This window comes from Psittacula echo (assembly GCF_963264785.1).
Source record: "Psittacula echo genome assembly, chromosome: Z".
NCBI lineage: Eukaryota > Metazoa > Chordata > Aves > Psittaciformes > Psittacidae > Psittacula > Psittacula echo.
Genome location: NC_137742.1, coordinates 13,320,519 through 13,348,253, shown reverse-complemented (window position 1 = coordinate 13,348,253; position 27,735 = coordinate 13,320,519). Strand labels below are relative to the sequence as shown.

Below are 27,735 nucleotides of genomic sequence, written 5' to 3'. Positions count from 1 at the left end.
TGGCAAGATTTCCTAATTAAATATGCCTTTATGTCATTAATGGATATTCCATCGAAGAAAGGGAAGTATTTATATAGTGTGTTCTGATTTGTGATGATGAAAACCACAGTGTTTATACCCAGCAGCAGATTGTTGTTAACGGTAAACTGGAAATTCCCTCTGAGTCAAGATGTTCAAAGCTCAGGCTGTCTTCCTGTGTGACTGGGGAAGGGACAGCCCCTCAGTGGAGCATCACTTAGATACGTGCCTCTTTCTGTTTTGTGTACAGTGCTCTGCTAACTGCAACGGTGGTTTCAAGACCCGTGACGTTCACTGCATTGATATTCGTGAGAAGCGACTTCTCAGGCCTTTTCATTGCCAGTTACTTGGATATAAACCACAAATCAACATTAGTTGTAACATGGAGCCTTGCTTGCAGTGGCATGTGGAGCCCTGGAATGAGGTATTGTTGTTTGAAAGAAGCTTTAGGAAAGAGCAAGTATGTGTCGGTTAACTGTCTGATAGACATGCTGGACATGCTGTTAGGTCAGCTTAGGCTCAAAGGTAGACACACAGCTCATACCACTCAAATGCTTTGCAGTCTTTGTGTAGAGTGTTATCATGGATGTTTGTAACGCTTTCCAGAATCATTCTTAGGATTGCATATGATACACACCTAGAGCTGTAAATTGCCACACCCTGAAAGAGAGAAGAAGATGGCCTGGAAGAAGATTTATTTTAGCTATCGTACTGGATCAGTAAATGTGATTCATTCAGACTTATTCCTTTTGCTGCCATTTTAATGTTACTTTCTCATTATGATTAATTTAGAATTTTCATTTCACTTTTGGGCTGGAATTCTATGGGGCCAGAGTATGAAGTCAGACTTAAGATAAATCTCACTTTTGTAATATAAATCTGTGGCAACAAACTCATGGGCAGCCAGGCACATATTTGTGTCAGCTAAGGCACATGATCTGATTACATTTTGGTGTTTGCACCCACTAAAAGCAGCTTTGGAGACAGCACCACAGTGTTTGAGACACTGTGGACCTGATGCTTTTGGATTCCAAAGGAGGTGATCACATTGCTTCCTTATAGGCCTCTGACAAATCTCAGCTGCAATAAGAAGACCAGGATGGGGGTTTCCTTTCAGCCCAGTGAGCAAGGGTTCTAAAAATAAAACGTAGCCAAATGATTGTACTCATTTGCCACTTACTTGCAATATTTCATAACAAACATTTGTCCAGCCCTGGCAGTTGTCCTCATGCTAAGAATACTGAATAGAATTGGATTGAAAAGCTTCATTTATCAGATGTCAGCTCTAGACCTCTGTCCATAGGGATGCAGTTCCTTATAGGACAGGAACAATGCATTATTCAAAGTGTAACTGGAACCTTATTTCATGTCAATGTACAAAATCTTCTGTGCATTTTAAGCAGGCTCTACTGTAGACCTAGTGAGTACTAGTAAAAATTATTTAGTCATATTGGTCTGTGTGCAATATGTCATACTAGGATGTGGGCAAAAAAATGTTTAAAAATAACCTGGGTCATTGTCTTTGTATGCTTTTATGGACAAATACTTAATTCATTGTATAGATTGTGTGAATTTTAAAGTAGTCCTCGACTGCCTCATAAAAATGAGATGCTGCATCTCGTGAATTTGTACCATCTTACACATTAATCCTGCAGACATGTGACTTCCGATCTCATTCTTGTTAGAGAGATTACTGTTCCCAGTGGTGCTAGTGAGCAGTTCTGTGTTGCCTGTTCTATGTTGCCACTTCTGTTTTCCTATATTCCATGCATTAATATGTGCCAGGACCAGCTTTTCCCAAGTATTTTGGCCAATAAAGGCTTCTTCTCTCTTTCCAAGCATATGAAGACATAAATGTTTCAGTGTAGAGCTTTTATTCATATCTGGACTGTAAGGCTTGATATTGCAGGCTAGAATGCATCTTTCTAAATCACATGGGTCAGTGACATGCCTCTTGTTACCTGTGGTTCCACATTTCTAAATGAAGAACATTTTCTACTGTCATCATGGTCTGTTTCTGGGTTCTCATCCATTCCTACTTCTCACCTTCATGGTGAGTGCACCTCTTTTGTAGTGTTCGAGAACATGTGGTGGTGGACAGCAAAAGCGACATATCTACTGCCCAGAAGAAGGCCACTGTGACTGGACAAAAAGACCTAATGCCATTGCACCATGTAACAGGCAACCTTGTACGCAGTGGACTAACCAGGCATGGGGCCCGGTAAGATTCAGTTCTTCTTGTTCTATGTGTCGCCATGAGTTGAACATATTTGGTCACATTACCCACTTGTCTATGAACCTCTGTGCCTATGGCACGTATAGTTTCTTATGCAGAGCTACAATGGAAGATCTGAAAATATGACTAAATATTTCAGAGACAGCCCATCTCTGTCCCTTCAGGTCATAAACTTTGCAGCTTTTCCTTCTTGTTGCTGCAATAGGTGTTGTTGGATGGTTGGTTGTTTGGGTTTTTTTGCCTTTTCTAATCATAGAACAGTTTGGGTTGGAAGGGGAGGGAGCTGGGTCTCTATAGTTTGGAGAAGAGGAGACTGCGGGGGGACCTTATTAGTGTATATAAATATATAAAGGGGGAGTGTCACGAGGATGGAGCCAGGCTCTTCTCAGTGGCAAACAATGATAGGACAAGGGGTAATGGGTATAAACTGGAACACAAGAGGTTCCACTTAAACTTGAGAAGAAACTTCTTCTCAGTGAGGGTGACGGAACACTGGAACAGGCTGCCCAGGGGGGTTGTGGAGTCTCCTTCTCTGGAGACATTCAAAACCCGCCTGGACACATTCCTATGTAACCTTATCTAGGTATTCCTGCTCCGGCAGGGGGATTGGACTAGATGATCTTTTGAGGTCCCTTCCAATCTCTAACATACTGTGATACTGTGATACTGTGAGTTCCAACCCCCTGCCATGGGCAGGGACACCTTCCACTAGAGCAGGTTGCTCCAAGTGCCATCCAGCCTGGTCTTGAGCACTGCCAGGGATGGGGCAGCCACAACTTCTCTGGGCAGCTTGTTAGAGTGAAAATAAAAAAGAAGATACCATTGACATTCTTCCATTACTCATTCAAAATTTTCAGCTCTTTGAAACTACTGAGGGCCAGGATGGCCCTTAAAGCAACTCTGTGGAATATTGGACTTGCTCACAGAAACAGAAACTCTGAATTTTGACCAATACCCGTCTACTTTGGTTTCTGAAAATCTACTTGACAAATATAAGGTGTATCTTTGGGAAACCTTCCAGTACCTGCAATACATTTTTAATTATAAAGAAACTGGTATATCAAATGAAGCTCTCCCTCCAGTTTCCTTAATAAACCTATTCATACATTACAAATACTCCTCACAGCAGCAGAGAACATTGAAAGAACACCAAAGCCAGGAGACACAAATAAAGAAACAATGGAGAGTCATTTAACACAGAAAATTTAATGAGCTGTTTATGACACAAGGCCATTAGATGGGATATGAGTATAATATAATACACAGTGAAACTAACAATTTAAGGTGGAAGTGAAAATGTTGGGATATGCATAAGATAAGCAACTGAATGCCAAAATGTATAACAACTATTTTGCTGATTAATCCCATTTACTTCACTTTATAAAATATCTTTTTTAAACATCAATCTAAAGTTGCCACAAGAGTACCTAAGATCTTTTAAATGTACTTCACACCAGCAATATTGTGTCTTATGCACAGAAACATTCAAGAGAAGATAATTTGCATAAAAAATAAAGAGGTACCAGTCCCATCTTCACCTCTTGCTCTTCATTAGCTGGCGTTCTCTATCTGTTGAAGTATTTATGTTGCTGGCCATTATATATGTGATAAGAAAAAGAATTCAATATTAACTGGAATCCTGAGATACTCTAGGATATTGGAAGAATTAAGTGCATTTATACAATAGTACAGGAACATGTTTTGAAAATGTTCTTTTTTTGTGGCCATCTGTGTGCAGCCAGAACAAGCAGCTGGCAGTTGTTTTGTGGTTGTAAAGAATGGGTAACCAGAGTGTAAATGCCACCAAAGATAAAACATCTAACTGAGCTTTTTTTTAATCTTCAGCTCAGTCATTCCTAGACCTAACATTGCAATTGATTGTTCATGTTTAATTTAAATGGTGAGAAAACACAGGAAACAAAAAAATGTCAGTGTACAGTACTAATTTGGATTACTACCCACTTACGTTGTAAATTGGCATTTCAGATCATCCTCACCCTCCTCTTGTTGAAACAGTCTTCTCACCCTGGTTACACATTTCAAGATGCTGTATTTATACTATTTACCCTCTGCTACACCCTGCCGGATCTGGCCATTATGCTCAGTGGATGTGTCTGGGTGAAGAATACAGTACACGAAGTACTTCAGTATCAGTGATTCTGGATTATGGGGCATTTTTAGCTTCCTGTCACATTACAGTTCAAATATTGGCATATTACACAATTTCCATGTAGAAGGCTTTTATGTGTGTTAAAATTACTCTATTTCAGTGCACCGTTTCTTGTGGAGGGGGCATTCAGCAAAGAACTGTGGAGTGCATGAACACAGAAACTAATGAAACTGAAAATGACAGTATGTGTGTGGATAAACTCAAGCCCACAGAGTATCAGAAATGCAGTCTGCAAGAGTGCAGGAAAAGTTCAGGTATGACAACACAACTGCATCAGACAGTTTCCAAAAAGTTCTCCATTTGTGCTGAGATTCTGAAAAATCTGGGAGCTGACCCAATTTAGCAGCTCGTTTTGATTACAAGGGGCTCAGTAATTACATGTCAGCTAAACCTGCTGCTGCTCAGCCACCCTGTTGGCAGGATTGCGTTATCCTGTTCTCCAGCCCTTCTGGCCTTGTGTTCTCATGCTGGGGAATGCAGTTCTCTGAGCATGCATCCCTAATTCATAATGCCACAACTGTATAAATAGGTCTGTTTATATTGACCTGTTTTAAGTAACTCACAAGCTACTCTGAGGGCTTGGAGGGACATGCTGTGAGTCTAAACAGATGCCATTTCTTAAGATACATACCCCTATGGGAAGTGCAGATTCTGAACTGAGAGTGCAAGGAAGCAAAGTGAGACACTGTAAGAAAAATCTCTGGCAATGAACCCAGGTACAGGCTTGGCACTATAAATTCAGTCCCCAAAATGAAGTTGGAGAGACGTCCTTTTGTTACTCAGGGTATCTCTCTCCCTCAAAAGGCCAGGAGCCCTGTAGATGATTAATAGCCCAGAAGAGAAGTGGCAGGGGAAGGAGGAAGCTTACAGAAAGGTATCTTTATCTGTAGCCTCTGTAGTGCATTATCCAGCAGGTACCCTCAGCTAAGAGCAGCAACAGCTCAGAGTCCTTCTGGAAAAGCCTTCAAAAGCCTTTTGGAGAATATTTTTACCCCTTAGGGAGTCAGCAGTAAGGGTCCAATCTGGCAGTGAGACAAGAGGTTGACTCCTGAGGGCAGTACATATGTGTCATACACTTGAGAGAGATGCATCACTCCTGCTGCTGTTCAAAGATCTTCAGCACATGTTTAGCCCTAGGGTTGAATTGGACTGCTTATCTCCTGTCCCTCTCATGTTGAGAAAGAAAGACTTGGATAAATACTACCTACATAGACTAGTAATATTATTTCTGTGAATAAAAGCTCAAGGGACCAGTAAAAGTAAGAAATGCCCTAGTGGGTAGACCAGTGGTCCGTGAAGCCCGACGCTGTGTCTCCAGTAGTGACATTAGAAGATGCTATTTGGGAAGAATATAGGAGTTTAGTCCTTTCCTGTGATTCATTTCTATGGTATTACTCCAGCATTCCCAACTGACATATTAGGACTATTAAAGGCACCCTTTTTGGTGCCTTTAAATTTATGGAACTTTTTCTGTGAATATGTTGCATCCCTTTTTGACCCTGCCATGCTGTCTGCTTTCACTCTCTCCTGTGGCAGCATGTTCCAGAGGTTCACAGCCTGCTGTGAAAAGAAGTGCTTTTATCTGTTTTAAACTACCTTTACACTAATTTTACTGAGTTTCCTTAGTTGTAATGTTAGGGGATTTGCTGAATAGCCTTGCATTTGACTAATCCACCGTCTTCCTACTTTTGCAAACCTTGACTGTCCCCCTAGCCATCTATTTTCACAACTAAGGACCCCTAAATTTGACACATCTCGGTTTATTAACGCTACAACAGGTGTATCAGTACCATAATCCATACAATACCAATCCCTGGCTTATTCTTGTACTGGAGAAGCTGAAGCATGGTCAAGCTGAACGTGTAGTTGCACATGTCCTGTCTATGATCTTCTGCCTGCCCTGCATGGCTCTGCAGCACACTGGCAGCCCATTGTGCTTGTCTTAAATGCACTGTTACAAGAAGCAAAAGTGCCAGATTCACAAATCATTGTTGATGGACTTTCTTTGGCAGTTCTTTAAAGCAGAAACATTGAAGTGGAAAACTTTGATCAGCTATGTCTGCTGCAAAAGTAAAGCCTCACTGAACCGTAGCAAAGGAGGGCTGTATTTTCACAGAAGGTTGTACGAAGTTTAATAGGACCTCTTCACTTAAAAGTCCTAAAATTTCAGTGTAATCAAGCTGATCTGTAATACAAAGGAAGAGAAAGCCATCATAAGGAAAAGCCTTAACACGCACATGACTGCCTGTCATAAAGCAGATTAAAATTCTAGAAATATAGATCATGCATCTGCAAAATATAGCTAATTCTTCTCATCTTCTCCACCATAGGGCCACTCTGCAGCAAAGACCAGCTCTCAGTTCAGTTCTGCCAGAGGCTGAAAGGCATTGGCAAGTGCTTGTTGCCATCCATACAGACTCAGTGCTGCTTCACGTGTAGTCAGCCTCGAATTCATAACAAAGCAAGATATGGGGATCAGCAAGGCCTCAGACAACAGAATTACATTAAATCAAGAAGAAAATCACCTCAAAATCAAGAAAACAACCAAGCTGCTCGGCACTAGTTGGTTTTTATCTAATTGCTTTGAGTAGGGCTTCTGTTTACAGGTTTTACGTTTCTTCTTCTTTCTCTTAACCATCCAACATAAATGAAAATCTGTGATCAAAACTGGGAAAACACATCCCTTAGGGTTATTGGTCCTAATTTACTGCTACAGTTTTTTCTCTGTAATAGTCCAAATTCTGTAACATAATTTGCAGCATACCAGCAGCTAGTACTTTTAGGAATGCATAGAGGCTAGAAACAAGCTTGCAAGAATGGGGGTTTTTTGTTTGGTTTTTTTTAAATGAATGTTTAACTTGTTCTTTCTTCCACTTCTCTTTCAAAACCCACTTGAAACAGCAGCGCTGCTTACTTGAGTGCTGAGTGAAGGTGGCCGATGGGGCATGAGGCACAGACAGGCACTGTGGGCCAGATCTCCTTGTGCTCGCTTGCTTTTCTGTATTTAGGAATCAAAGTGAAGTGGCAGTGTTTCTTGAAATTGTTTGCACATTTCATGTGTTTAAGAGCAGAGTTTTTTCTAATAATTGATTATGATGTGCAGGCCAAATTGAAACATGGGGTTTTTCAAAAGAAAAAAATGTTCATTTAGTACTTGACTGAACCTCTAAAGGATACCTCAACCGTAACCTGTCCTGGCCAGTTTTCTTCTGCTACATGTGTCTTGCTGTAACCTGAAAACCCCACCAAATATGGGATGTTAAGTTCCAAATACCCTTACTCTGTACCATGAAAAGCAAAGCTGGTTGGATCTACAACCTTAATAGATAGTCACTTGCACCATTATTCAGAGCTATGATTTAATCAAGTATCTCCTAGTAGAGTGATTAAAATCAAAAATTAAAACCACATTCACAAGAGTACTTTATCACCTCCCTCACAGTAAACTTTTCCTCATTGCAAATCCTTGATCACAGTGAGGGTGAGGGCACATGGGACAGGAGCCTGAGACCCAGAGTATCTGTGTAGCTCTGAGCCTCAGGCATTGGGAGAGCACCAGCCAAATAGTGTATCTGTTTTGCTATTGAAGAAAATGGCAGAACAAACTTTTGGGAGAACAGACTGGATCCTTTGAGGCAAAACTGAGCATTTTCAAAAGAGCTGGACAGAGCCTGACATTTGGATTCCTTTAAAATTCAGACAGATTTGAACACCTTGGTTCTTTTCGCTGTTTTGAAAATCTCGGATTTACTCCCTAGCTACCTGACAACTTGAGATCATAATACAGGAAAATGTCACATTTATGCAGTGTAAAGTGAGGCACATGGCCATGAATCCAGGTGTCACTATGGTTACAGAGCTATGACTATCAGTAGTCATATTTTTAGACAAAACTTTAGGAATGTTATTAGAAATATTTGGCCACAAATCTGATTGATTGTCCTTTTTCATAGATTTGTGACCTTTGGTTAAGGGCTTACTTCTTCTCTTGAAGTCTCTGGGAGTTCAGGATATGCAGCATGATAAGGTTAGATTTATTAACCTCTGTGATGGCAATATAACCCCAATTATAGGTGCTCATAAAACTTAAAATACACTCTTAAAAATATGGTGCTAATATAACAGTTGTGGGGGATGACTTACAATGGTGCATGTGCATGCATGTGTGACACAGCATGCATGCACATACCCTTAAAATAATACATGTCTATGGTGTTGCTGGCCAATACCAGGCATAGTGCTTTTTAAGTTTCACAGCGTGTGTATGTCCTTCTGAGGTCCTGAATGGCTGCTGACCCTTTGAGCAATGGAAATCCTGACAGTTCTTATTCAACTGGGCATAAATACTGAATTGTATGAAGAAGTGGAGGTGTTCCATCTGATTCAGGAAGTATTTGGGCAGGGGTTGTCATCAGGCTGCACTGTGTAGAGCAGAGACTGTACTGCTACATCCAATGCAGTTCTCTCATGGCCAGACAACCCAGACTGGTGTTCCTGGAAGCATCCTCTAGGATTTGGGAGGACAAAGTTAGATTCACTTCAGAGTCAGACTGTTCTATGCTCAGAGGTACCTGCAATATTTTATCCACAGAGATCAGCAGAAGTGGCCATCAGGTATGTGAGCTAATGACAAAGAAGCTGACTTACGGTGCAGGTGGAAACGTGCCTGGGAGGGTTGTCCATTACAGTGCTCCTTTTAGCTAGTGTAGAGTAAAACCATTTCTGGCTTCATTGTTGGGTTTGGGTTTTTTTCCATTTCTTTTGAAATATATAAAAGTGAATAAATAATTTATGAACATTAATCAAAATAATCATTCTACCCAGGGAAGCATAGTCATCACTGTTGCTCAGCTTAAAATTTTAAGGAAAAGACTGTGACAACGACATGAACTGTTTTAATAAAGCAGTATTCTGCTCTGTTTTACGTAGGATCTTACGTCACACTCATCAGGCTAATAATCTCCTCTATGCTAACAATATGTGCAGTCATCTTTCCCATCCATTTAGCCAGATTCCTTTCTTATGACATAACTAGTTTAAGTAAATGTGAATTTATGATCCTAACCCAGATGGTCACTATTCTCAAAACTGAACAGAGTATTAAATGCAAAGGTGTAATATCATTATATTATCATATTATCTTGAGACACATCAGCTTCAACAGATTGCTCAGGAAAACATGGCACATTCATTGCTTGTTCTAACATTTCAAGGTTTAAAAAGCAAACTATGATGACATACTTGTTTCAAGCTTCAATAAATGGCATTGCTTATATCTGATGTCTCTGATATTTTATGTTTTCAGTGCAAGAAGATTCATAAGATGGAAATCCAAGAGGGGAAAAAAAAAGTTAGGAAGTATCTTTTCTACTCCAGGGAATCATCATCATTGAGGTATTTTGGTGCTTGATATTCCAACAAAAAAGAGATCATTAAAAATGGTGAAGGAAAAAGTAGCAGAATAAGGTATAGTGCTAAGAAAAAATACACATTGATAGGCTTTCCTGTTTCCTATGAAATAGGTGATATTTTACCACTCATAGTCCAAGCAGAGGTGCCTTAGCTCCTTGCAGCAGCTGTGTGCATTCCTGTTGTGTCTACTGTGGGATGTATTTGTTTTCCTGTGGGATGTATTTGTTTTCCTGAAGAGTTCTATACAATATGATCATGCCCACTCCAACACACACACTACACCACCCCCTCCTGCAGAATCTTTTCAGTACTCAAGTTTTGCAATTACCGATGATGATGATGGCTAGAAACTTAATCACACTACTCCTGCTCCTTGACATGCCATAAAGGGGCACAGGGATCGCAGTTATGCATATATGCTTGGGTACAAAGCACCATCAGTTGCACTCAGTTACCAAACTCCCATCTATGAGTTCAGCTTTGTAACACCCTACAGAACTTCCAGGAAGTTGCTCCATCTTATTTCACAAGGTAAGTGTGGATCTCCAGCCCACAGGGGCAGCATCCTGCACAGGTGCTCTAGGGGAGAGGTATAAATTGATTTGAGGAATGAGTTGAAGCTCCCTCCATTTTGCAAAGGCTCATTAGGCATTCATTGCATAACCTGTTACACAGCACACAGCACAGTTTCTGCTGTCTGCTGTACTGTGTGGCTGCACTTCTTTGGCCTGGCCAGGCAGGTAGCACTCACCAAAGGAACTGCCTTTTGGCTGCCTAGCATCAGCTCAAAATGAAATGGGTGTGCAGCAAAAATACTGTGCTTGTGGCTATAGTGATTCCCTCCATTATTAGTAGAAATAGTATCCCTGCAGGTGGTAGATTATGGGAGTTTACAAAGACACTGCTTATTTCTGTGATTGATTGATCCCAACCTCCTAATTTCTCTTAATGAACAAATGCAGGTATCTCCAGCACACCCACAGGAATAAAACCTGGGAATTCTTAGCCAAGGAGTGTAAGTCTGTCGTACAGATGTGATAGTGGCTACAATAAGAACCAGGAGGATGTGCAATAACTACAGCACCTTCAGAGCGGCTAACCATCTTCTGTAAGCTGAAGTGCCTGGGTTTAGGAAGGAATCTGTGGTAAACACATAAAAACTAGGAGATCGTTGAATATCTGGGCTGCTGTCAGATGGCTGCTTGAAAGACACAATCAAAACAAAAAGAAAATGTATCAAGGGTCTTAAAGGCATCTGCTAATTCTCTGTTACCATTGTAATTCATCAGGTGTCACTTTTACTAGATTAAGGTTAAGATCTGGAACAAAGGAAAATAATTTCTTGGGCGGACTGGGTGCTTAGAAGAGGGCTAAACCTCTTCCAGTGAGAAGATGCTTCTTGGCAACCATCTGTGTTTTGCATGATTCAGTGTTTCCATGGCTTTGGCAGTGGACTGAGACATGATGTATGCTTTCTGCTTATATTGACTGTGGAGAACAGTACTTTCAGGCCTCGTGAATGCTAATGAATCAGAGGCCTGCCCCAAAGCCTGGTCTGTAAGGCTGCAGTCTGAGTTCCCTTCAAATCTGAAAGGAGCCCAGCTTCCTAATCAATAGGCCAGGTGCCCAAGGCACAAAGCAAAAGACACAGTGTAAGAGGCAGTTTTTACTGTGACATAGAGGCAGAACAGAAACCCTGAATTCCTCATTTAACATGAAGTTTCAATAAATGGAATAAGGGATGAACCTTGGATTTTAAACCCTTGAAGGTTGTCTTGGATTTCAGTAAATACTACCCTAGCAGAAAGAGAATATGGTCTATGTACAGAGGCTGGGGAAGCTGGAAGCAAGAAAAGGCTGCTTGTGGGGTCAAGCCAGTTCCTTGCAAATGAGAAGGGGAGTCTCAGGCAGGTAAAGGTCACTGTACCTGTGAGTGTTTGAATGCAGCACAGGGCTTTATTGCAGGCGTAATCCTTGGGATGTGAACAGACGCCCAATGCTGCCCTCTCAGAGCACCGCATCTGTGGTCCTGTTTGCTGGACTGCCTGGCCAAAGGGTACTGCTGTTTACTCTAGTGCTGGAGTTACAGGAAATACCCACTGGGAACACTGACATGCTGGAGAGATGGCAAACGTGGCATTGATGGGAAACTGCTATAAGTGTGAGGGAAGCTGATTAATGAACTAGCGGAGGGAATGCTTTATTGCAAACCCTTGAGGACACTCTGTGAACAGGAGCGGAATGGATTTTCAAGCTCTTCACATGCTTATTTACACAGATGGAAGGCATGGAGACGCTGTGTTTTCTCTCTGTTCTCCTACATCTGTTATCTGTTTTATACAATAGCTGAACTAATGAAGCTTCAGATTAAATTACCTCTTAACCACTTCGTTTGCTTGGAAGTATATTATTGGTTGCTTGGCTCTGGAAGTTAAAATATATGGTTTGGGTTGGAAGGCAGCTTAAAGCTCATCCAGTTCCAACCCTCTGCCATGGACAGGGACATCTTCTACTAAACTAGGTTCTTCCAAGCCCTGTCCAACCTGGCCTTGAACAATGCCAGGGATGGGGCAGCCACAGCTTCTCTGGGCACCCTGTGCCAGGGCCTCAGCACCCTCACAGGGAAGAACTTCTGCCTAGTGTCTAATCTAAATCTCCCCTCAGTTAGTTTAAAGCCATTCCCCCTGTTCTGTCACTACATTCCTTTGTAGAAAGTCTGTCTCCAGATTTCTTGTAGGCACTGGAGCTGCTCTAAGGTCTCCGCTTAAGGAACCTTCTTTTCTCCAGGCTGAACCAGCCCAGCTCTCTCAGCCTAGCTCCAGAGCAGAGCTGCTCCAGCTCTCAGAACATCTCTGTGGCCTCCTCTGGACTCGCTCCAACAGCTCCACATCCCTTTTGTGTTGGAGGCCCCAGAACTGCACACAATACTCCAAGTGAGGTCTCACAAGAGCAGAGTAGAGGGGCAGGATCATCTCCCTCGACCTGCTGGACACGCTCCTTTTGATGCAGCGCCACACACAGTTTCTGGGTTGCCAGTGCACATTGCTGGGTCATGTTGAGCTTCTCACCAACCAAAATCCCCAAGTCCTCCTCGGGGCTGCTCTCAATCCAGTCTCCACACAGCCAGTGTTTGTGTTCGGTGTTGCCTCAATCCTTGTGCAGGATCTTGCACTTGGTCTTGTTGAACTTCACAAGATTTTCACTGGCCCACCTCTTCAGCATCTCAAAGTCCCTCTGGATGGCATGTTGTATTGTCTTGTTATTATATATGAGAGCCTGAGGCAGACTCATAACAAATACTGCTGGCTTATAAAATTACTGTCCTTTGCTGCAACGCCTGCTCTCTGAAAGCTAATTGAATGCTGCTTTTCTCCACAGGAGAACTGCAAATACTGGAAATACTGCATCCAGGCTAAGGGGAGGCCATGAGCATCCTCAGGCTTCAGCACGAAGCAGGAATTTGCTTGCAGCAGATGTCCCTCCTGTTAGCAAGTGCTCCCTGCATGTGACTTGGAAGCTGACACTTCCCTGTTTTTCCCAGATCACTTCGTTTCTGTTCATGCCTGTCTTCCAAGTGTATGTTTCAGCAAGGAAGCAGATGTTGCAGCAGCTAGATCTTGCTGGACTAAGTGGGAGCAGAAATAGGTCTTGGTAATTATTGTGGTTACACATTCAGCTAACTTGATTTTGGCTGAAGATTCCTGCTGGCTCCCACTGCCCTCCCACAAGGGACACATGGTCTGACTGACTGCCCTCATCTATATGGGGACCTTGTTGTGAGCAGGCAGCACTCATAAATCCTGTGCAAGGATGCTGGGGCTTTTGATCTGCTCTGCTGCTTCTTTGCTGCTTCAACACCCACTCGGCTCAGATGCAGTCTGTTTGACCTGCATTCACCTTCCACATGGGAAGTGTGTCTTTCATGCCATGTTTGACTCACAGTATCCAAAACTGTAGTGAGATGGGGAACACAAAAACATCTCTGCCTAGCTCAACAAATCCTTTGAGCACCTCATGTCTCTGGGTCCGGTGTGTGCTGTTGTTACAAACATGAGGAGGTAAAAAGTGTCCACTAATATAAAAGAAGCTTTGTTCAGAGAGCTTTTATCCTGCTGCTGTGACTGCAATGGCCATGACTCTTACTGGATCTGAAACTGCAGAAAGGTAATCAAGGCTGGAGTGGTAACTTTACATCCGCTATAGCCAGTCACCCTTGTCCTAGGTGCAGAATGGGTTTGTGTAAATATGAAGTTCTTATTAATCAGCAATGGTGATAAAGTATGGTAGAAAGTTTAGTTGGTGAAAAGTGGAGTATTGAAATGCTTGAAACCTTTTGCACATTAAGTCAGGTTCCATGAGGAATCATGAATGATGCAAAAACTTATAATTTTGATATTTTTGCAGTGAAGTGTTCCTGTGGGGAATGTAGGTGGGTGCTGATCACAGGACAGAAACTGTATTGGGTTGTTTGTCCATCAGCTGCCACTTGCTTGGAGGTTGCATTTGGATCAGATACCTATCTGCAACTTGGTGTGAATGCCTCAAGTACAGGTTTGTGCAGGACGCCAGTGGTGCCTTTTCAGTCTTTCCTTTTGACAAAGGTTTCCACTGTACAGTGGTAATTAAGGCAGCACAGACAGTTTAATATGATATTGAGGGCTGTGTCAGCTGAGAACAAGGAGCAGTCCCCTGTCCAGCACACAAGGGAACAACTCAGTTTCATCTTGACCTTAGATGATCTTGTTTTTTAATAAATCATCAGTCAGCTGAGGAGGAAACAGTTACTCAGAAAAGCTGTTTATTTTCTGGTGTCCAGACACATTGTGCTGGTTTTATACAGGAAATCCCTGAGCACAAAGCTGAAAGTTGTTGGTTTCACTGGGTGTGTTTTACTAGCTGATGGCCAAGGAAGTTGATGCTGAATTGGCCAAGTAAGCAATAACCAAAAGTCCCCAAACAGATTTATAGGGTTTGTCTGACTGACTCCCATTGTTTCTGCATATACAGGGATGTCATGTGCTTGACCCTGAAGACCTTTTATAGGAGAAACAATAAAATAAGTATCTGAGGAAAGAACATTGTGTATCCTCTGCAATAGCCCATGCCATCTCAGATGGGAGTTGCCTGCTTGGAGGAAAATATGCCGTAGATGGAGTGCAAAATCCACTGTAGATTAGAGCTATATGGGCAATGGGGGTTTTTATCCTCTTTCATCATCTTTATTCATTGGTTTCCTTTGCATTTGGTGGACGACTGTAAATACTTTGCCCTAGATTAGTGAATCAAGGATGCTAGTAATATGACTGTTGCATCCTTAACAGTACTTGTTCTGTTCAAAGGAAAAGTATGTTCTTAATTTGAGTTACAAGGAGGTTGTGTCCCAGTGAAACCAGGACATCTTGTTTGCTCAAGAGTTGGGCTGCTGGAGTGACTGAAACTCCTGATTTAGCCTCATGTTTCCTCACCACACATTTTCAAGCTTTTTGCCTTTTGGTAACTGTAATATTTTTACCTACTGTGAAGCAGGTAATTATGAGGTTGTAACAACCTTGGGACTGTGCTCTTTCTTTCAGTGCCAGGAATAGCTGCAGCCTCTATTAAAAATCTATTCCATAGAGAGGTCCTTGCAAACTTTGGTCAAACCACCTCCGTGTCTTCCCTTAAGTGAAATGAATATAAGTTTCTTCAGTTACTTCAAGGTGTATTTCTTGCACTTTAATTTTTTTCTGCTCTGTTTCTGAACCCTTAAAAAATATAACTTTGAAGTGCAGACACATAAACATGGTGTGATATTGCAAATCTGGTCTTGTCACTGTACACAGCATTAGTATCCTATTACTTTTTCAGGGCCGAATTTTGCTTATTATAACTCTAGGATGAGGTTATAAACTCAATTTGTATTTTGCCATTATTACACTGGTAGTTTGCAATGTCATGAACTTCAGCAAACAACCTCCTCTTACGTAGGACCTCTGCTTTTAGCTTTCTTCATTTATGAAAGCAGACCTTTAAATTCCACTCAATTCAGCAAGTGACCCAGTTTACCCTATCTAATCAATCTCCCTCATTTACTGTCTTGCCAATTTTCGTGTCATCTGCAAATATTCTCAGCACTTCTGATTTCTGTTTTCTTCCATATCACAAAGTTTAATGACAGGATAATCTCTCTGCATGAATGAAAGTGTTTTTCTGATGTTTCCCTTCTATATTATTTTCATGGTGAATTCTGAATGTGCTTGTGTTTAGCATAGTGGTATTTTGTACAATCAAAATATTGCAAAACAAAACTTTTCACAGATACCTTCTGTTCACTTCAACTGAGGTTGTCTGTTGGAGGGAAGCTATGTTAGGGCTGTGGCTTTTATGGGGTTGATTTGAGAAGAACCAAGCTAACCTTTGCCTTACTGGAGTTTCAGCCTCAAGGCGCACTCAAAACATGCTCAGCAACAGCTGTGAAATATCTTTGATCTCAGGTTTCTGTCAGTATAGCCATTGAGATATCTCTGGGTTGGCTGGCAGGTTGCCACCTTAAACATCCAAAATAGGAAGAAAGCAAAACAAGGGACTTGCAGAGGAGATCTATTGCTTGACATGTTTCTCTGTTGGCTTTTGACACTTCTAATTATGCATTTCAAATCATAGGAATTTTGAACACTTAAGCAGCTGCTGTTCCAACCAGCTGCAGAGCAGCACATGGGAACAGCGAGACTCTGGGAATTTGTTACAGCAGAGAAAGAACTTCACATGGATTCTCTTCATGATCACTGTAAAGCTTCTTACACATGTTCTTGGGGCATCCCATAAGCTGTCTGCCAGGAACTTGCAGGCCCAGTGTTTATAGCTGCATGAAGCCCAGCTGAAAGCACCTGAACCTTACAGTGAGGATGGTACTGGTGTGTCCCCAGAGGATACCTTGTGCTGAGACACAGCAGCAAAAAACCTATTGGTGGCAGCAAGAGACCACCAGGGAGTTGTGTGTGCTTGCAGCAACCTTTTAGCACATCTGAGGGGGTTATGTTGTGGGAGATCCTGATTTTGGAAGTCTTACTGGGCCAATATTTCCATGTGATAGCAGGGGAGCCTCCAATGGAAGATGCTGTGCTCCAGGCTCATGTTGGAGAAGGTGCACCCCATCTCCACCTCAGTGCGCGCAGGTACATCCAGAGCCTTCCTGCTCTTCCCCAGGGGCCATTAGCTGGCCATGGCTGCTATAGGGTAAAACTAAACTGAGGAAGGGAAGCTGGTGAGGGAGCTGGCTGTCCTTATCTCTGCCTCAACTGGGCAAGTAATCTTAAAGATCTATAGCTGAAGCCAGGAACAGAGCTGCTTCTAGTTTAGCACACTAGTCCAGCTCAGTAAGAGCTTAGAAGGGAGAATACATTGTTTTCTAAGCAGATCCAGCTACTGTCAGTCTAGAGAGGAACAAAGAAGGCAACTTGGGTTCTGGAAATTTGTGAGAGGGGATAGGTCACAGTGGCCTTGTTACAAATCCAGGTGCTCTTTGGATCTGCTTGTGTGTAGTGATGACCTGTGATCCCTCCAAATGGATCCCATAGGCCTGTGGTCAGGCACAACTTCAAAGCAGTGGTACTTACTGATGACTGATAAAATGAAGTGAAAATGTGTGCATTCCTCATAAGAGAAGGAATTTCAGTGTCTCAGTGAAGGACTTGCCACTTTCCCCTTTTGCCACCACTGTATAAGCTGCGAACAAGGAGTAAGTTGCCCCTGAACTGACAATTTTGAGAATGCTTATCTTTGATGATCTAAGCTCACTCTGGAGCCATATAAAAAGAGACTTAACTGAAGATATTCTGATCAACTGTGGGAAGCTCAGAATTCATTTTTTTTTAATTACATATTTAAGAATAAATGACATCTTATTAGACAAAGTTATTTTTTACCAATGGAATATTGCCATAGCTAACATTTTCCTTTCAAAGTAAAGTCTTGGCAAAGTTGTAGTTCTTAACGGAAGGCTGACAAACATCAGAACCTTGACCTTTGTGTATTCATTTAACCCTGTGTGCAGTCCTAGCAACTACTATGAAATAACACTTCACATGTTACTGAAATTGTGGTGTTAACTCCCATGTCCTGTCTAATTTCCTTTCTGTGCCTCCATTTCCCCCTCAGTGAAGCTTGGAGCAGTACTGCGCGGTAACTGATGAGCTGTTGTTACTGCTCCCTCTTAAATAGCCATTATATGGTACATGTTATATGGTACTGGATGTTATTTGTTAACAATGCAACTTCAGGTCATGATTCATATGAAATTTCTATCTTTGGGATCTGAAGAGAGTCCTAAAATGATGCACTCACCAAGATTTCTACCTCAAATACAAGGTCATACAATTTTGAAGAGGCAGCTGAGTAAAAAAAACAGATTTTCATCAGCAGAAGCTTGCCCTTTCCCCATACTTTAAGTGAGGGGGAAGGAAAAATAAAAGAAAATAATAAAAAAAAGGAATTAACTGCTTTACAGTGCATTTTTTCATTAAATTCAATCCACATTCACAAGAAAAGCTTTGCAAAGCTTTGGACAATTTTGAACGAAGCTTCAGGTGTTCAGTTATGTATTGCTTGGATGACATTTAGCTTGACTGTAAGTTCACAATTTGACAGCTATTTTGATAACAGTGCAGGGTAATTTTCTGAGAAACATCTGTGTGTGCATCTTTTTACAATATCCTTTTCAGTCTCCAGCTTGACTCCACTAGCCTCTGCTGCTGGTTCTTTTTCCAGCACATCTGAAGCAATGTGTGTGATTTCTCCCTAACAGACATCCTTCAGCATCTTTGTGCCCCTGCACGGGACTCCCTCTAGTATGTCCATATCTCTTCTATTGGGGAACCCAGCCCTGGATGCAGCACTCCGGATGTGTCTCACCAGGCTAAGCAGAGGGGAAGGATTGCCTTGATCTGCTGACAATGCTCTGCCTAATGCAGCCCAGGATGCTGCTGGCTGCCTTTGCTGCAAGGGCACATTGCTGGCTCATGTTCACCTTGTCCACTAGGATTCCTGCACTGCTGTCCAGTTGATCAGCCCCCAGCCTGTATTGGTGCTGGGGGTTGCAACTAGATGATCTTTCAGGTCTCTTCCAATCCAAACCATTCTATGATTCTACAGAAGCCCTGCAGACCTTATCTGGATTAAAAATGTGCTCACAAAAACATGCTGACTGCCCACAGTTGCAACCTGAGGCAAAAGCACCATCAAAAGCAAGTACAGAGTAGAAATGTTCAGCAAGCTCAGCCCTTTGCAGAGTGTAGGTAACTGAAACAAATATTGTCTTGCCTTTCCTTAGGTCATTCACTCCTTGATCTGCAGCTCTTTAATGAGATTTGTTTTTATTAAACTCTCCTGTCCAGCTATTATCGCAGATAATCCTTGCCAAGGGTTGTGATGCTCCCCTTCCTGCCCAGCACCTCTCCCCACCAGCTCTTCCTGTTTCTTGAGCAGCAATGGTTCTCATCAAATATAAATACCTTTTTTATGATGCTGTAGAAATCCAACAATAATGAAGAGCTATGGAGAGAAAAATCTCTCCACCTCCACAATGAAGACTGATAACTATTTGAGGAAGGGAAAAAGTAAATTTGCTACAAGGCTGTTGGTGCTTTTGCCTTTTCAAATGGATAATAGAGATCTTCCTGCACACTCGGCAGCTGTGTAGCAGCATCTTCATTGTTCACCCAATTTCTGAAGTTGCTTTTGGGGAACAGAACAGAAAAGGGAAAAAGAGTTGCTGATAAATTGCAGGGGAGACATCAAGCCTTTGTGAGTGGCTCAGAGAGATCCTCCAGCCACCAAAGCTGATGCCTAAACAATATGAGGAAAACTGCCTGCTTGGTGGATGTACTTGGTTCCTGCTCACAAACTGTGGAGTGGAAGTAAACAGGGTGAGATTTTTTTCCCAGACTTTGTTATCCATGCTAACTTAAGAAGACTGTTGTATTCTGAAGAATTGGAGGCCTTTTATTGATGATAGCCATTTAAAGGCACTGGGGATACTTTCAGCAGTGAATAAAATACTGTAAGCCAAGTTAGCCCAAGGAGGACTGATTGATTGATTTTTCCTTTTGCAGCTTTCTATGCAGCATCTCTGGGCTCCCAAGCCTCTTCTTGCTATGTGGGCAGCATGGCCTTTGCGAGAATGCTCCTTCCTGCAGATCGTGAAACCACAGAATGATTTGGGTTGGAAGGGACCTTTTATCATCCAACACCCTGCCATGGGCAGGGACACCTTCCACTAGAGCAGGTTGCTTCAAGCCCTGTCCAACCTGGCCTTGAACACTGTCAGGGATGGGGCAGCCACAGCTTCTCTGGGCAACCTGTGCCAACGCCTCAGCACCCTCACAGGGAAGGATCTGTTCCCAATATCTGATCTCAATCTCCCCTCAGTCAGGTTAAAGCCATTCCCCCTGTTCTGTCACTACACTTTGTAGAAAGCCCCTCTCCAGGTTTCCTGTAGCCCCTTTAGGCACTGGAGCTGCTCTAAGGTCTCCGCTTAAGGAACCTTCTTTTCTCCAGGCTGAACCAGCCCAGCTCTCTCAGCCTGGCTCCAGAGCAGAGCTGCTTCAGCCCTCAGAGCATCTCTGTGGCCTCCTCTGGACTCGCTCCAACAGCTCCACGTCCCTTTTGTGTTGGGGACCCCAGAACTGGACACAGGACTGCAGGGGGGGTTCACGACAGCAGAGTAGAGGGGCAGGATCACTTCCCTCAACTCGCTGGTCACACTCCTTTTGATGCAGCCCAGGGTACAGTTGGTCCCTGGGCTGTGAGTGCACGCTGCCAGCTCAGGCTCATCCTGAGACACAGCTAATACAGCTGAAAGGAACAGGTTGTGCAGAGCTGTACACACTGTGTGGCACAGATGGGACTGGGTAGCAAACGCCTGGTCAGCAAGAGTCTGGAAGAGGCAAAGGCTTGATCCTGCTGTCAGCATTAGCAGAGGTAACACCATCCCTCTGCAGAGCCCTAGAGCTTTGCTGAATTGGGCCTCAAAGGTATTGTGAATATATACAAACATTGGGCCGCTGCTGGGCTGAAAGAGAACTTCAAGCCTGGGGGAAAAGGGTGCTAAAGATCTGAGGTGATGGTGGTTCCACTGAGAACAGGGAGACACTGTCTCAATCCTCAAACAGCACAGAAAACTGCTGCACTGACTCAGAGCAGGGCTGTTTATGGCAGTATCAACAGCAGAGATCCTCCATCCTTTTCAAGGTAAAAAGGTTTTGATGTTTTTGTGGCTGATTGTGTGGTTCACTTGTTGCTCTGGTGCAGAAGACTAGGTCAGTGAGTACTGGGAGCCGCTGAACATGAGTGGTGTAAAAAGCAGCAATCGTTTTATGTCACGCCTGTTTGCAGTGGTGCAGACAGATTGCACACATACAAATACACACGTAGGGTGGTCCCTTCGTTCATTGAACTGAATCATAGAATCATAGAAGAGTTTGGGTTGGAAGGGACCTAGAAGGTAACCTGATACAATCCCCCTGCAATGAGCAGGGATGTCTTAATCTAGATCGCGTTGCTCAGAACCACATCCAGCCTGGCCGTGAATGTCTGCAAGGATACATTGTCATCATAAAGAAACTTCCCTCACATCCAGTCTGAATCTCCACTCTTTTAGTTTAAAACCAACTTGTCCTGTTGCAACAGGCCCTGCTAAAAAGTCTCTCCCCATCTTTCTTATAGGAACTGAAAGGCCACAATAAGGTCTCTGCAGAGCCTTCTGTTCTCCAGGCTGAACAACCCCAACTCTCTCAGCCTGTCCTTACAGGAGAGGTGCTCCAGCCAGATCATTGCTGTAGTTTGTTCTTCTAACAGATGCAATCTAATCAGCAATGCCACTTGACAAAGCAAACAGAAGAGGCAGTGCGATGTGGGGAGTAGACCCCTGGTTTCCAAGCCTGAATGTCCAATTCTGTCAGGGCTCTGCAGAATGACACTGGCTAAGTCAGCGGAGAGCTCTGCACTCCTGGTGCCCCCTGTAATTAAATCGCAGGCTCCTCAGAGCAGAAGCTGCCTGTGTACGGATTTGAACAATGAGGTTTTGATCTTGTTTGAGGTCCCTTGGCACTGCATCAATACTATTATATTAATCATATTACATGATTTACTGCCACATCACCAGACAGTTTTTGAGAGTGACCCCGTGATGAAGGGACAGAGCTGAGGATGGGCAGTTCAAACTTCTAGTCTGGATTTCTGTTATAATTTTGAGCTGAGTGGGTATTCCTTCAACTGGCATAGCCCTGGCTTTCACAGCTTAGCCAAGAGTCCACAATTCATAGAAATCCACTTCAGATTGCTCCGTTGCTGCTGTTTATTTTGCCTCTGACTGTGATACAGATAATCCATTCAAGCTCGTGATATCATGTTCAGAAAGAGGACACATAACAAAGGCAGCATAAATTACCATTCATAAGCAGATGGTATTCTGGCAGGAATATGAAGCTGAGAATGAGCACACTGCCCAGCCGTGGTGGAAAGAGAAGGGAGAGAGGACCCATTTGGCAGCTCTTGATACCTATGGGAACAGAGGTATCTCTGTCCCTGTTTTTGATTGACACGTGCAGCTGAACTTAATATTGTCACTTCCTTTGTCATCTATGACTGGATCTGTGCTAGGAGAGCAGGAAGAGCAAATACCCACCACCCCATGAACCCTGACACAGGCACCTGTGTTTCCTAGCACCTCCTAGTGTAGCAAGCCCAGAAATGGTTGTCTGAGCAAGCATGACCGATTAGCTGCGTATGAGTGGTAATTAGACCATGGGTCATCCTCACATGGGCCTTGGTTGCTTCAGGTGTAATTGGTGCAGCAGTCTGACAAAGCCCACTTACGGAGGTGGGAGCAAAGGGGTGAGCAAACCATGCAAATAAATGGCTTCTGAGAAGTCAGCCTGGCTTTCTGCACATAGCTCATGCCTTGTGCCGACAGCAAAATGGCACTCGAATGTCAATGTGCATGTGACAGCTCTCCTTCCCCATTCCAGGCCTGGGTCCTAAAGCACTCTCTCATTTGCTGCACCCTGCTGTCTTCTCCATTCCTTTACTTCTCTTAGACAATTCCTGCAGCCTTTTCCTTTTCTTGCCTCATGGCTAAAGCCATGTTTCAGATACTGCCTGATTGCCTCTTGTTTGCTGTTGAGGAAAACAAAGCTAAAATGTGCTTTGTTGCAGTCTTTCAGCAGTGGCAGCACTTTATCCTGGTTACGGCAGGGTAGGATGAAAGGAGCATCAGTGTTTTGACCTTCAGCAGGTCCTTCATCTACTGTGATGAGACTAATGCTGCATATGAGATACATCCTGATACTTCTCTCCTCCTTAATTTTTAATGGGTAGTGCAAGGCATGTATTTCCAAGCACTGCAATTCTTGCTTTTTCTGACTGACGTGGAGGGAAAACTGCATTATTTGCTGTACCTCAGTTGATGTGCAGATGGATGTCACAAGCTGTAGTCGCTACTTTCTTGCATTCACTCAGAAACACTGCTAGAAAAAGAGTGACAGCTTGCCGTAATCACCCTGTACTATCTTCCATACATAGGGATGACGGAAATTACTTTATCAGTGGTTTATGATACATGTTCTGGTTAGTTTGGTAATTGGAAGATAACAAATTACCATGTAAACAAAGTATTGCTTAGCAAAGTGGTTTTTTGTCTAGAACACAAAGCCATACAGTGTATCATTGTACCTAGTGCTCCACTGGCTAGTCATGGAGCATCTTGAAAACTCAGGAGTTAATTGCTGGGAATTCAAGATTTATCAAACCAGAAATAGTAAAGGAAGATTCTAACTTTATGTGCTGGTGGTGAGAAGTGAGTAGCTTCTTGCGATAAAGAAGAAATGTGTTTGAAACACGCAATAAGAGTCCCAGATCAATGGGGCAGCACACAGGCCTTGTCTTCTGTATTCCCTTACTCTCTTCCCTTTTCTTGTGTTTTTTTCTATAAAGGAGAGACCCCAGCCTCACAGTCTGCTCTCCTTTGGATGTTGGGAATTTGGATTTGAATCCCCTCAGGCAGAGGATGGAACCAAATTGGGGATTCTATATCTGGGACAGGGACTCCATGCATGACAAGGGGTGAGCTTTAAGAAGAGTAGGACTCCACAGTTTAGGTACATTGAGGCCAGGCATCGTCTGGTTGCTGTTACGAACTGAGCTCTAGTTTCCGCTGAAGTCCCACTCTGGACACTGAGATCTTTCTTGAATTCAGTTGCGAGAGCTGATTTGTTTTTAAACACCTATTTTTTTTAGCGAGTTGTCCTTCCCAAGCCAGCCAGGCTGAATGCAGGTTCCACATGAAATCTGAAAGAATTATTGAGCTTTAGTTTGAGGGAGCTGAGCCCTGAAAAACCAGCTCTGAATTTCCTTACAATAATGTGCTCTTTTTTCCTCTTTAAGTCTAAACCTGCAAATCCAAAATGATACAAGTTCATATATTATACAATGAAACGGAGATTTGTTGCGTGATGATCATTTCTAATCAGATCTTGAAAGCCTTATTCTGTGGAAAATGTTTCTTTCTGAAAAAAAAATCCCCCCAAAAAACCCCAAACCCAACCCTGTAATTGGAAAGTAAACCCCAAACATTCTGAAGTTATTATTTCCACCCTGTGAAGAATCTCATAAGAATATCTGGCAATAAAAGATACTAACAGCTCAGCCTCCTGCTGCTGAGGAGTGTAGTGATATCTGCCTTGCAGTGAGAGAAAGGAAAGCCTTGGCAGTAAAGTGGATGTACAGCCTGTCCAGGGGTGATCTGCTCAGAGACTTACAGTGGTTTAAAAATCCTGAAGAACCCCTGTGTCATATTAGTATGATCTGAAGGTATTTGGACTCCACCTGATCCCTCTGCTGACACTACCTGCCTTGATGTGCGGGCCAGAACTCAGAGTATGTATATGTGATTCGATTTCCCATAGCTAAATGGAGTAAATATGAATTAATGTCATTGTGTGATTACTAATTCTAAGCTGGCTATGGTTTCTTGGGAAGGTCCACTTAGTAATCATCCCCATTTTGACATTTCAATGTCTGCGCCAACAGAAGGTGCCTTTCAATATTCATAGCTAAGAAGTCCATTGCTCAGTTCATTCAAAGCTGTTCCAGTGTGCAGCCTGACATCCTTGCAGATACGCAGGGTTAGGGATTTTACATCCTTATGGCCCTTTATCCCATTAAACAAAGATACAGGGAAATTTTCTTGTTATTGCTAATATGATGTAGACCGGTTAGAGTTTGTCCCTGAAGTGTGGAACTGAGAAACCACATATTAAACATGATTAGATTAATGTCATTGTGCATTTAAGCTCTTTCAGAATATCAAGTTAACTTGTGTTGATGTTGCCATACACATTCAATGTACAAGTGTTAGTTTTGAGTATTCCCAAAACAGTCATATTTCAGAAATGTAATGAATCAATAAATGTCTCGTTTATAAAACTCTTTCATCTTGTGATGGGTAGCAAAAGGTGTTTTAAGTGTCACCCCCAAACTGGCATGCAGTGAACATATTCTCCTCTGATCTAGTGAGATAAACCCTTATGAGGGTGGGATGCTTCAAAATCCAAGAAGCTTAACTGTACTTTGCACCTGGATGTCAGCAAGGAGAGTATCTCATTGTTCCACGCTTTCTCACCTAACCTCTGCTTCCCTCTGCCAAAGCTCTTGACCCTGTTTCTCCTTCTATCTCTGGGGATCCCAGAGAGGTAATTGCAAAGACTCTGGGGAAGACAGTGCTGTCTCATGGTTGCAGCATGGATTCAGATGTTGTGCCTCTACTCAAGTGGTCCCTACTACCTTATCTTTTAATACAGATAGATACACACAGTTGCTTTGTGGAAGCCCTGTCATGTTTAACTGGCACAAACTCTTTTTCTGGACACTTTGGGTGTTGTTTGTGGGGTTTTTTTAATTTTTCACAGCTGCCCTCTGTGCATCTCAAGAGTTTTCCTGTTTGCAGAAGAGTTTTGTGATACAACTGAAGGCTATCAGAAGGATTCAGATATCTTATGTATGGAAACTAAATGTGTAACCCAGATGATTTACCTTTAACATTTGAGAACACTACGAAACATTCCTGGCTGCCCCAGTTTATCTGAGCACATGTTCCTTGTAGTGATTTATTGGAAGATGTTAATGCATGCCTTGCTTCAGAGGCTCTCTTAATGTGAAAAAACTTCGCTTTGATACAAGTCCAAATGCCGCTCATTCTGTACGAGTATACTCAACCACAGAGGCTAACAAGGCATCAACTGCAGCCAGACAACTGTGAAAGAATATTCCTGTTCAAGGCAAATGGAAAACACTGGTGTGCAGAAAGGCTGAGTGGTTTTGGAAGTACTCTCCAAGCACCAAGCAGGATATGCTTTTTTTAATAACCTCTTGCAATACTTAACAGTCATAGCATCAGTTTAGCACTATCACATTTGAAGAACAATTGCTTAGACCTTTGCCAGCATTGACAGTGCCATTAAGATTGTGGAGAAGGTGAAAGCAGTCAAGAAATTACACACAGCATGAACCAAAGGTCTGAAATGAGTTTTCAAAAACCCCTTAATTTTGGCCTGTTTTTAGCAAGGGAAGAGTCAGAACTGGCAAACTCACTTTCTTTTACCAAAGGACTGAATCTTGAAACTGTGTCACATTGTCCCAATGGTGTAATTGAGGAACTAGCATTAGCCACTCTGGGAATTCCATCCCAAGATGTGACAGGAAGAGTCTTAGCGAACTACCCTTGGTTGTGGCAACATCCAGCGTGGCCAGGGGAAACTCTTTGAGGAGAGTTTGCAGAACTGAGGATTTCCATAGAAAATTGAGGGCTGCTGCAGTGATTCCTGCCAGACCCTATATGTATATACTTGTCTATACAAATCTATTGGGTTAGGCGTCTTCCTTCCCTGTCATTCAATGTGCCTCCTTCAGTGATTTGCTCTAAAATCTGCTTTAAGGTATGAGCAAACAACACTTGCTGTGAAGTAAAGCAGACTTGGAGCTGTACCTTACCAGCTACCCCACCTGAAATGCCCATGAAGACCTCCTGGGGGACATACAGACTGAAAACCAAACTGCAAATGTTTTCTCTTGCCTAATGCTGGCAATCAGAGCACATTGTTCAGAACTGGAGAAGTGGCTTTCAGAGAAGAACGATCCCAAGGCTTTTCTTCTGCTTGACAAGCAGTCCCACCATTAAGCTGTGACCTCAGAGTTACAGCCCCCTACATTAGAAGACATGTGCAGTACTAAGAAGCCTAGTCCTAGCAAAGGCTAAAGTCCTCTTTAGAGGACATCTGCTTGAACCAAGAGAGGATATGCTGCTTGGGCCAGGTCAGTGCTGCTTCTGTGCACATCCACACCTCCTGGAAGCTGGAGAACTTAAAGCAGCAGAGAGTGAGTTGAGATGGCAATTGAGCACAGCATTGCACTTATCACCATTTGGATGTAGACACCTCAGTCCACAACCTGCTGGAGGTACGTGAGCTGTACGCTTAGGTTCTATTTCCAGTAAAGTATTAATGTACGTGCATATAGATCATAATGTAGGTATTTAAAACATGCTCTAATTAAATGAGGTTTCTGTAGAGTAACTTGCCCAAGACTGACACCTACTGAGGCATATGCAGCACTGGCTAGCATTTTTTGCATTATCAGTATCTCATTACACAACTCTAGCAGCTTAATGCTAATGTGCTCAGGGATCCCTGTAAAACTAAAGGCTCTGTCTACAAATACACAAGCCTAGTGGAAAGGTGGTATGAGGCACAATTCCTGGGGACACAGAGCTATTAGCTCATTTTCCCTGGAGGACTGGTATCTACTCTAGTTTTCCTTCAACATATGATGAAGTCCTTCTTCCCCAGGGATAGCTGACATCGGATTTTGC

General features: G+C 42.8%; 1 protein-coding gene across 1 annotated transcript in view; it reads left to right on the top strand.

The window, feature by feature from the left end:
* ADAMTS12 (ADAM metallopeptidase with thrombospondin type 1 motif 12) overlaps positions 1-6,987 on the top strand; it is a gene marked incomplete at its 3' end in the record, with an annotated part of 162,945 nt that extends 155,958 nt beyond the window's left edge. Inside the window, exons 21-24 of the mRNA XM_080638717.1 lie at positions 269-442; positions 2,093-2,239; positions 4,525-4,678; positions 6,755-6,987. Coding sequence (XP_080494843.1) covers positions 269-442; positions 2,093-2,239; positions 4,525-4,678; positions 6,755-6,987 — 708 coding nt within the window. The remainder of the gene's footprint in view (positions 1-268; positions 443-2,092; positions 2,240-4,524; positions 4,679-6,754) is intronic.
* Between the last annotated feature and the right edge of the window lie 20,748 nt (positions 6,988-27,735).